General features: G+C 41.8%; 1 protein-coding gene across 2 annotated transcripts in view; it reads right to left on the bottom strand.

Moving 5' to 3' along the window:
* Window positions 1–3086: 3086 nt before the first annotated feature.
* The window catches only part of LOC309555320 (hippocampus abundant transcript 1 protein-like), a 53806-nt gene continuing 45115 nt past the window's right edge, over window positions 3087–11777 (bottom strand). For both annotated transcript variants that reach the window (XM_082257276.1, XM_082257277.1), the window contains exons 8-12: window positions 11636–11707; window positions 11211–11323; window positions 6303–6400; window positions 4292–4458; window positions 3087–3993 (exon numbers count right to left, since the gene is read on the bottom strand). In XM_082257276.1, coding sequence (XP_082113402.1) covers window positions 3784–3993; window positions 4292–4458; window positions 6303–6400; window positions 11211–11323; window positions 11636–11707 — 660 coding nt within the window. In that variant the 3' untranslated portion in view covers window positions 3087–3783. The remainder of the gene's footprint in view (window positions 3994–4291; window positions 4459–6302; window positions 6401–11210; window positions 11324–11635; window positions 11708–11777) is intronic.

Below are 11777 nucleotides of genomic sequence, written 5' to 3'. Positions count from 1 at the left end.
TTGCATGCTATTGCCTAATCTATCTTCCACTAAGACTCCCAGATCTTTCTCCATTTTTGATACCCCCAGAGGTTCCCCCCCAGCTTGTATATTGCTTTTATGTTATTAGTCCCCAAGTGCAATACCTTGCACTTATCCACATTAAACCTCATTTGCCATGTAGTTGCCCACTCTGTTATTTTGTTCAGGTCATTCTGCAAGATTTCTGCCTAACGATGTGAAGTTATTGCCCTGCTCAAATTTGTGTCATCTGCAAAAACTGAGATCGAGCTACTGATCCCGTCCTCAATGCTACTTATGAATAAATTGAACAAAATTGGTCCCAGAACTGAGCCTTGGGGGACCCCACTTAACACCTCAGACCAGTCCGAGTATGCATTGTTTATTACCACCCTTTGGAAATGCCCCTTTAACCAGTTCCGCATCCAAGAGCAAACCTTGTGGTCGATGCCTGTCGCCCTTAATTTATAAATCAAGCGTTTGTGGGGAACTGTATCAAATGCTACGGTCTGCACGCGCTCGCTGGTCAGACTGGGGGGACTGTAGGGATCTAGGATATCCAGGGCATCACCCAGTCCGGCAGTTGATTGTAGTTTTCACTGGAAAAGACTTGATTGTAGAATGGAAAAAAAAAAAAAAAAAAAAAAACACAAATAAAAGGAAAAAAGTTCAGTTTAAAAAGGAAAAAATGCTAGGACCAAAGATCCCAGCAAGGAGCTAGGTCCTTACTCCTGACTAGGCAGAGAAAAAAAAAAAACTGAGATCCTATAGCAGGAAGTGGGAGTACACCCCCTGGGACTACCCTAGATATGAAGCTGTGTCTGTCAATGAACAAAAGAGAATATCCATTTTTTGATTGGTTGGCTTTCTCAAATGGTGTCCTTAAGCTTGGAAGAAATTTTAAGGAGCAAAGTCAAGAAATGACTCAAAAGGAGAAACCACATGGGCTTGCTGATGACCCTCGAGATCAATTGCCTCTATAAGTCCCAGAATTCTTCCTATGATTTAGACATTGTGGCAGAAAATTCATCCCTAGATTTAAAGCAGGAAAGCTGTACTGATGAAGAGCCATCTGAGTGCCCAGAGGAAGGCAGGGAGCCAAACTGGGGGCAATTATCCAAGCAGAGAGTGCAAAGCTCCCATGGAGATTTAGGCTGCTGATGAACCCAGAGTAGGGAATGCTGTGCCATGCAATAGAGCCGGTGCTGAAAGTCAATGTTGCACTGTGGGCCAAAAAGAGAAAGAAGTGATGTGTGCAGACCTGGTAAACTGACTAGCAGTGAGGCTGGCAGGCATAGCACAGCTATGCAGCCTTGCAGGTGCAGGGGAGCACCATAGAATGAAGCCACGTATTGATGCCTAAAAACGTTCACTCTAGAAAAAATTGCGCCAATTTAAATTATTTTTTCCAGAGCTCCTAAACCCAGGCTATGATTACTGTATGGGTTGTCACAGCCTGTGCTACACCATATCCTAGGCATAGAAGTGCTGATATTTTGGGGAGCTGCTGCTTTGGAGAGGGAGAAGAAGATAGGACACCTGTGCCAGGTACTGTAGGCTGTTGATGAACCAAGGATTTCCACCCTGCACTTACCATGGCAGAAGTCGACCATACTGCCAAGAAGGGGACCAGACCCAATACAGGCTTTGCTCTTTATTGTGGGCAGACCCACAAAAGTGTCTTCCAGGACAGGCCACAGCCCTGGAACTGTGTATCACCCCGTGGCAAAATCAATGTAATGAATTACATGCCAAAGGTGAACACCCAACGTGGGATCTACCGCCCGTAGCAACATTACAGGACATCCCCACTTCTTTAGTCCGGTGGTACTGGTACAGTCCCCCAAGGCTCCGCCAAAGAGTCAACCCCCAAAGCTGTAAAAAGAGCTGTAGTTGCTATGAAACTTGATAGAAGGATCATCTTACAAAACCTCCATAAAGAAAGGGGTAATCTTCTCTCAGTAGAGAGAAGAGGTCCATCACCTAAGGACACTAGCATAAAAATGAGGCTTGCAGAGAATAAGAGGGGTATAGATGGATGTCCCAGCAGCTGTTTTACCAGTGTCCAATCACCTGAAAGCAGCTGCATACAACCCATGGTTTATGACTAATGATCCTGTGTCCTCATCTGATTTAGTAAAAACATGACCACATTTCATATAAATAACTCTAGATTTTTCTAGAACTGAAAAAGGTGTCTTAAAGTAACACAAAAAAAAATGTGATGATTTACAATTTTCCCTTAGTCCTTCTGCAAAGTCCCAGAAATACCCGTTCAGTCTGCCAGCGAAGTCCAACTAAGGCAGCTTCCTGTGATACTGTTACAACAATGATGAACTGCTCCTGAATTCAGAATAAAGTTACCACTTTTATGTAGGCTTTGCCTGTTTGCTCTGCAGCAGCATAAGAAGATGCTGTAGGGGGTATGGCTATCACCATTGTCACTGCTGATTCACAGGTTTGTTAATCAGCAACTGGCCACATCAAGTCCATCCAACTGCTTCCGGGATTGACAGCACTGCTTCTGTTGCTGAAACCCTCCCATTGTAAGCTGCAGTGTCTGGGAGGGTGAGAGTGTGATTTTGTCCTTATTTAGGCGGTCATACAGGAGCTTCATGCTTACTTTAAAGTTCACGAACTGCAAAACATCTACCTGACACTCTCAGTGCATTAACCTATGCCACCCTGCAGGTGCTCACTTACCACCTTAGGATTTCTGGAACCTCATCATCTGCAGCCCTGCCCATAAAAATTACCGCCACCTGCAAACTCATTTCCATTAGACCTAAATGGGACATTGCTCTTGCAGTACAGGTACGTCTCATTCAAGTCTTATTGAATGAACAGCTAGGCACAAGATTTTTAACAGTCTAACAAAGGTTCTATTAGGCTTTAATAAACACTGCTTATTAGGTGGCAGGTGCTTACTTACTTTCAATAAATGACTAGTTGAGCGATATTCTCTTGAGAGTTCTACTGCTTGTATTGTAAATCATTTTTCCCAATGACATATGAAAAATGAACATTACCACTGTTTTCCCAAAACGAAATATCAAACATTAGTAAATAAAGTGAAAAGCGAGCAATTTAGGAAAAAATGAACTTTAATTCTGTACAGTCAGAGGCTAGTCTGTCAGACCACAACAAGGGTACTTCATCCAACTCTCTCAGGGCTGCACTGTGGTGTACAGAAGAGACAGGAAAGCAGAATTAACATGATTTAAAAAAGATAATACAACAGGACCATGGCATAGCCCTCTTTTCAGTCAACTATAGTAATAATTAAACAAACAAATAAATAAAAATAAAACCTTTTTTTTATCACAATGCAACAGGTGCTGCTTCTAGGGCTAGGCCATGAGGCAGATTATGTGGCAGATCCTAGTCTTGTTTTGGCAAGTAATATCCCAATTTCTTTGCCTCTTCCATAGTTATGCTCACTTTTATTCTCCAATATACATACATTCGACTCCTACACACTGTCTACAGACAGCTGCCAGAATTATACAAATTAAAAATTAGCCATGTAGTTCACCTGCTTAACAGGCAATTATTGTAATTTCTGCTGCCATGTTTAGTGGCACACTTAAGTGTAACCTGTTTGTAAAGAGCTTTTGCTCTATCTAACCCCTGTACCGGGGTAATAAATGACACAGTCACAGTCCTTTTCACTGTCATTTGGCCCCTGCTGCTTCTGCAGTCAAGGTTTCCCCACAGTGTGTGACAAATCAGTCCATGATGTTGCCAGACCAATAGCTCGGAAGCCCATGTACAGTGTTTTGGTCATACACTATCATCGAGAAGTGGTTCCTTGCCCTCTGGGAGGTGAGACGGGGGCAAAAGTGCATGGCTCTGAGCACCATTGTTATGCTTCTTATGAGCACCAGAGCGCAGTGTAAGGCTGGTATGTTCCGGGATAAAGAGTGCCACCAGCAAAGACAGCAAAACAGAGCAGGCCCCAAACAAGAATGGTGGGCCAGGGATGATACTTCTCTGTGGATGGTAAAGAAAGGAAAAAACTGTTAGACTCTAGACACAGAGAGAACTTTGGTGCACTTTTAGTAGAACACAAACCATTAAAATGCATATTTTCTCATTCAAGGTCTCCATAGAGAGACAATAGGCTTATGGGTGTCTGAAATAACATCCTTGTGCTTGACAAGCACTGGAACAGCTGAAAAGTGCCAATATGTAAATACCTTCTAGTGTCAACTGCTCATCCTGGTGTAGCATAAAATAATCTACATGAACAATAAGCACTTCTTAAAATTGCACTGCTGCAGATGCTTACCTCATCAGAAGGGTTGGCCATGTTGGGTTTAAGGACCTTGTCAGAAGGCTCCACATCAGTCATCTCATTAAGCTCCACATGGAACAAGTAAAAGACAAAGCCATACAAAGCAGGTCCCAGTCCATTGCATAAGCCACGGATTCCAGTTACCATTCCCTGAACTACACCTGTGATTGGAAAAAAAAGAAAATACAAACACTTTAAAATGACAACCATCACCTATGATATTTTAAACTTTAAATACAACTAATAGATGAATTATACATTTCATGGTGTTTCTTTATCACTACTACAGTGTCTATAAATGGATGTGTCAAACTAGAAACAAAGTAGTTGAACTAGTAAAATTAGAAATACTTATACCTTTGTTATAGGTTACCGCACAAACATATACACATTTAAAACCGATCGGGAATACCAAAAGCGGATAGGATTTGCTTCTTGGCAACCTATCAAATAGATGTGGCTGGGTTGATCAGACTTCCAATTTATTTAGGAGAAAAAAAAGTTGCTTGCCCACCGAGTTTCACATTAGGTTTGTAATTGTGTACAGAAATTGTAACAGACATGTTTGCCTGATGAACCCTCCCTTCAAAAGGACTTCAAAGTTATATATTTAGGAGTTCATCCCTAAATAACCCTGACCTTGCATATTGAGTACAAAAACTTAAAAAGGTACTGAAGTGCATGCGATCATACCTAGCAAGCCCATGTGGAGTCCCTTTACACTTAGCCTATACAGGAGCTTGAATTCTAACCTAATTGAAAGTAAAGAGACACCACCACATTTTTAAATATCTACATAAAACAGTTTTCACAATCTCCATAATAGCCGTTTACACTAGCCCCACAGATTGTGCAGTCTCAACAGCTTGCTTATTTTACAATAAACCAACACTTCCTAGACAGTTGAAGCCTTGTACTTCCAGGCTGCCTGCAGACAAGTCCACACTTTCCACACTTCCACCAGTTATTTGAATAGCCCAAAAAAGCAGCCCTTTCATAACCAGGGTCCTCATTTTGTTGCTGACGTGGAAGTGCAGGCAGTCCAAAAGTAGAAGGCTTTAACACTTGTCTGTTTCCAGTGAAATAAGCAAGACCATATACTGCACAGATAGTGTCAGCAGAGAGGGCTAGTGTATGTGGATATTATGGAGATTACAAAACACACAATAGCAGATAAAAAAAAAAATTAAATATGGTGGCAGGTTCTCTTTAAGTCCTACCACGTCATGCAATTTTCAATTTTTCGACCATCTACTTCTTTCCGAGGGTCTGGCATTTGACTGCTGAATGAAACAAACATTTGTTTCTTGTATTCATTTAAAAACTTGGAATATTTTAAGAATTTTTAGTAAAACTACATTCTGAAGTTTCCCTCCAACCACATTGCATATTTTATATATACTGTGATTCTGTACTTGCCAAATATGCTGCAGAAATCTCCTTCCACCAAGTGTGGCTGCAGCTATTTTAACTGTGGGCAGCTGAAGCTGCTGTCTGTTCACTTCCTGGATTTACACAGGCACACCACATACACACATACATATTGCCTGCACATTTCTCCTCCCTGGATGAATACACATGGATATACGGATCTCAGCAATCTCCTGTTATCTCTGCCTCATCCAGGTTTGCAATTTTCCTATGACTCACCCTCCTCCCTTGCTGACAAACGAGAGCGAGAGAGAGCTGAGCGTGATGTTATTAGCCTAGGCTAATTGCCAGACAAGAAAGAGGAAGTGGGCTGTATAAGGTATTTACTGGCAGGAAAAAAAACTGTTTTACTATCCAAAATTAACACAAGGGCAGAGGATTTAATAGATAGAAAGATGTAAAAAATGGCGCTTTAAGTAGAAATCATGTTAGGTTAACATTTTAACCTAGAAAGCAAAAAAAAAAAAGAAAAGAAGGGAACACTAGTCAATCATAACTGGCGGCATAAATAAACAGTATTTATTCATAGAGGGTCACCTCACCATTTTCACATGGTTAAAATTTAGTAACTCACCCTGTTGGTCAGGTTCTGCATTGCGTGACACTATAGCACTAATAGCAGGGAAGGTAATGCTTGACATTGCAGCTACAGCTCCTGCAGCCCACATCATCCTGAAACAATAAAAACTGTGTTTTTAATAAAATTAACAAGTACACAAGCAGCAAACAAGTTAAAGTTTGAGCCAAGATTGGCATTCCAGCCCCTGCACACAACCCACACATGCTAACACATGGATTAATCATCTTAAAGTGGTTGTAAACCCACTTTAACTTTTACCTATAGGTAATCCTTTAATAAGGCTTACCTATAGATACTGTAAATATCTCCTAAACTTGCACCGTTTAGGAGATCTTTACATTGCATGCAGCCGATGAGATCATTTGTGCATGTGCCCTATGCCGTGATTGGCGGCTCCTGCGCGCATGCGTGGGAGTGACATCACGCGGCTCGAGTCAGTAATACAGCTGGAGTCCGCAGACCTGGGAGGAAGATGGGCAAAGATGTATACGGCCATCAGCCGGGACAAGGTGGGCTTCCTTTGCAGGCAAGTGTCACAATGTGCTAGTATGCAATGCATACTAGCACAATATGCATTTACTTTGCAGGGGGAAAAAAAAACGGAATTTACTTCTACCACTTTAATATTTCCAAAATGCTTTCCATTTTAACAAAACATTACTTAGCCCTTCTGGACTTCCTAGTAATATATTTTAGTTGCTCCCAACAATAAAAAGGTCCTACAGAAAACTAATAGGGAAAAAAAAAAATTCATGACAGATAATGCTGGGTTCAGCGACACAGTGGATACTGTTTTAACAAAGGTTAAGTTTGGCCTCACCCTTTGGAGATCAACAGTTACCAACAACAGACACCTGTGAGGTCCCACCTTGCAGGTGTTATGCCTTTCAGAAGAGTTCTGAAGGCAAGAAGCCAAAAGCCGACCCTCTTCAAGGAAGGTAATATGAGCACCCCACAATAGCAATAAACAGTAAAAAGGCATTAGGGTGCCCCTGAAGGTCACTCACTGATGGCCTAGGTCCTTGTTAGGGTAGAGAACAGCAAGAAAGCATCTCAGTTATCCTAAGAGGTGAGGGCATCCTAGAGAGAAGGAATGCTAAGGGACACCAGGTACCACAAGGAATTTCACCATACCCAATGATACAGGATTCTCCTTCAGAAGGGAGTGGGAGCCTGAAGAGGGTACAACTCTAGAAGCAGAGTCCCCAGTTGGACAGGAGCAAGGGGCTCCAGTGTGTTGGGAAAACAAGAAGGCCTTGGAAGGAACACTGTTTAGTACAGTAGCACAAGAAGGGTAGTAAGAGGTAATGTAAGCAGGTGCCAGACAGTTAGCTAAAAGGGTTGTCCTGAGGACCCAAATGCCAGGAGGCTAACTACCCAATGACTTGCCTGGATGTACAAAAAGCTCCCAATTTGTAGTAATGGTGGCACACCTCCATGCAGTAGGATTTGCATAAGGGTAAGCTTACCCCTGGCTTTGAGACCTATGTGTGAATGTGACTAAGGATCAGAAGGCCTACTAGTACATACTATTATATTATATATTTTTTTTATATAATGTATTATATATTTCCTATAATAGACCCTAGAGAATAAAATGGAGATCGTTGCAATACTTTATCTCACACCGTATTTGCGCAGCGGTCTTACAAATGCAATTTTTTGTGGGAAAAAAATACATTTTTTAAAATTAAAAAATCAGAAAACAGTAAAGTTAGCCCAATTTTCTTCTATGATGTGAAAGAGAATGTTACGCTGAGTAAATTGATAGCCAACATGTCATGCTTCAAAATTGCGTACGCTCGTGGAATGGCGACAAACATTAGTACCTAAAAATCTCCCATAGGCGACGCTTCAAATTTTTTTACAGGTTACAAGTTTAGAATTATAGAGGTCTAGGGTTGGAATTGTTGCTCTCGCTCTAACGATCGAGGTGTTACCTCACATGTGTGGTTTGAACACCTTTTACATATGTAGGCTTGACTTGGGTATGCGTTCGGGTCTGCGTGCGAGCCTGGAGGGACGGGGCGTTTTAATTTTTTTTTTGTTTTCTTATTTATTTTACCTTATTTTTACACTGTCCCTTTAGAATTTTTTTTTGACCAATTTTATTCCACATACAAGGGATGTAAACAAAAAGACCTCAGATCTCACATCTACACTTCAAAACAAAAAAAAATGGCCCTTTAAGGCCATTGGGCGGAAGTCGTTCAAGGCCATAGAGTCGAGTGGGGGGCCATTTTGCCCTCACTCGACTTCCTGCCTGGGACTGGACCATTTTCCCCGCTACCGATGGCTCCGGTAAGCGGGGAAAACGCCTGGGAAGCGGCGTGGGCACCTCTCCTGCCGCCCTTAAAAGTGATCCCGCGGTGAATCCCCCGCTGGGACCACTTTTATGTGAAAGAGGATCACCGGCCTTGTAGAAAAATACCGGGGTTATGGCAGCTATCTGCTGCCGTAACACCGGTATTGAACGCGACGGCGGGTCTATGAAAATATAAATCACGGAGCCGAGATCTCCGTGATTTAGATTTTATACACCCGCCGCCGCTTTTACATTTAGTAGCCGAGATCAGGGAAGTGACAGGGATAGGAGCGGAGAGGACTCATATGGCAGCCGAGCGGTTTTAATGTAACCTCTAATGTAACCGCCGCAACAGCTGATACGGTGTAACGTTACACACACTACCGTGAAAATTCCATACCCTCCGAGCATGCACACTAGTATGCTCCTCAGCTGTTCGTATTCGGAACTGATACGCTGCTCAGCTGTTCCATTACGTTTCTGACAGGAAGTGACGTGGGTATGGAATTTTCACGAGGTATGGTTTTCTAACGTTACACCAGCCCATAGATAGATGCCAGATGCCAGCAAAGGTCGCAACCCCACAGTCATGACCAAATGAGATAGGCTCCTTCTAGCTCGGATTTCCACTTGACAGTTCTCTCTAAAAATCACCAAACACCTCAAACCGCTACTAGGTATAGTTATTGAAATGACAGTAGGTCTTTGTGATGTTTAGTTACCAAAACTGTAGACAAAGGAGTGGCTCTGGACAGAGTATATTTGGATTTTGCCAAAGCATTTGACACAGTTCCCCACATGTGTAAATTAAAGGTTGGGGACCGCTGCTGTAAATGATTTAAGGTGATCAGTGGTGTACCCCAAAGTTCAGTGTTGGGACCCTTACTTTTTAACATATTTCTAAATGATATAGGGTCTGGGATTCAACTTACAATTTCAGTCTCTAACACCAAGCTATGCAGTGAAATAACGTCACTACAGGATGTCTCCAACTTACAAGCTGACCTCAATGCATTGCTTAACTGGATGACTATGTGGCAAATGAGGTTTAATGTTGATAAATGTAAAGTTATGCACTTGGGGGCTAAAAATATGCATGCATCATACATACTAGGGGGGAGTACCTCATCTGGAATATGCAGTTCACTTTTGGGCACCAGTTCACAAAGAATATCGGAGAACTGGAGAAAGTGCAGAGAAGGGCAACCAAACTGATAAGGCATGGATGCAATTGTAAATGTACAAAATACTGGATACTAGCTTATAGAGAAAATAACGCTAGAGGTAGCTGATCCAGGATTTATCAGATTGAATCATGGGGAATCAGGAAGAAATTACTCTAGGAAGGTCAGAGACCAATTCTGCGGAGATAGCACCAGATGCACTTTGTGCGCAGAATGCCCCAATAGCTGATCACAAACCCCTAATAAGACCTGAGTGGACATTAAGTTATATGGCATGACAGAGGATCTGGCCTCACTCAATAGAGCTGAGAAAGATTTCAATGATGTTGCCCCTATAACAATAGTGGTTCCAGATTACAGAAAGGCGATACCTCCTCCAGGCTGCATGGCAGGAAAGAGAGTGAAGAGTTCCACCCAGCAGATGTTATCATTTGGTCCCCTTAGCAATAACCTTTACTGCGGTAATACAAGCAATGGTGGGAAATTTGAAAAAGGTGCCCAGCAGTGCAAACAGCGAGGTAGCTCCTGATGTTTCAACCAAACCAGTCTTACTCACTAAGTGAGTCTTAAGACAGCGTGCCTGTGGTACAGCTCTGGGTCTGGAAAGCTCTTTGCAGCTAACACAGTATAGTCAGTCCTGAAAAGCCCCAGAATACAGAGTCCAGTACCCAAAGATTATATTCCAGGCTTGCTCTGCACACCCAGTATAGCAGGGTGCAAATACAGCCTCCAAAGCTAGTGCTGGGGAAATGCCAATCCAGATAGCAGCCATATCTTCAAATTAAATATACCACGGAGCAAAGAAGGTTGGCAAAAAAAAAAAATGGTTGACATTTTTTTTCCAGTAGTGTTAAAAAAAAAAAAAAAAAAAAAAAAAAAGAAGATGTCCAACCTTCTACAAACACCATACTGGTGAGAAAGGAGGGGTAATGCAGGGGCTGGTTTGGAAGTGTTCAGCTTGCCAATATCCAAACAGCCCTATATGGACTGGTTAAAAAAAAAAAAAAAAAAAAAAAAAAAAAAAAATTCTTAAAAATAAAATACTTTGCATTTGTAAACAAAAGATAAATTTAGTCTTTGTGTCCATTCACACTGGTACGACTTTTCAGGCGACTTGGTCAGCCTGACAAGTCGTGCACCGTCGCTCCCACTGTGTAGTACAGGAGCCTTTCTAATAGGAGCGACACAAGTCGCTCCGACTTAGAAAAAGGGTCCTGTACTACTTGGGGGCGACCTGGAGGCAACTTGCATTGACTTCCATTATGTGAAGTCCGTGCAAGTCGCGCTGCACGCGACTTCACAGGTCGCCCCATAAGTCGGAGCGACCTCATGTGAACGGGGACTTCATCTCAAACTACAAAGAGAAATGCATATTTTAGTTGGTTTCCACAAATAGAATCTGTTATCACTCACCACTGCTGAGAGCCAAAGCCATACCAAGCTAACTGCAGGATCTGAAAGCCAAGCCCAAGGAGAATAGTGTTCTTATTACCGATAGATCTCATGAGAACACCCAACATCACAGTCTGGAGACACAATGAAGGATATTATAATATACAGTTTTTTAGAACAAAAAAAAAAAAAAACATTATTCCATATAAAAAAATAATATTGAACATTAATGCAAGAGCTTTAGCTTCACTCGTAACCCTTATGTCCAGAAAGTGATAGAACACAACAAACGTCAAAAGGTAACATATATGCTTTCTATATACAGTTCTCTCTCGACTTATTCATATGTGGTAGAGGCACTGATGGTAGTTTTACCGAAGTGCAACAAATTGACAACATCCAGAATAAGTACAAGCAGAGAACTGGGGGCAAATATTAAAACGTACCTGAGCTAAAATAGACAATATTCCAACAACGCCTATAAATGTAGCCACAGTTTCTGATGAAAAGCCAATCACCTGTTAAGAAATAAAAATAGGAGAACTATTAAATGTTTGAAATATTTTCAAAAAGGAAGTTTTGTGATTC

The sequence above is a fragment of the Pelophylax lessonae genome (genome assembly GCF_965119305.1).
Source record: "Pelophylax lessonae genome assembly, chromosome: 1".
Classification (NCBI taxonomy): Eukaryota; Metazoa; Chordata; class Amphibia; order Anura; family Ranidae; genus Pelophylax; species Pelophylax lessonae.
Note: the sequence above shows the minus strand (reverse complement) of the source record. Positions and strands in the feature narration are given on the sequence as shown.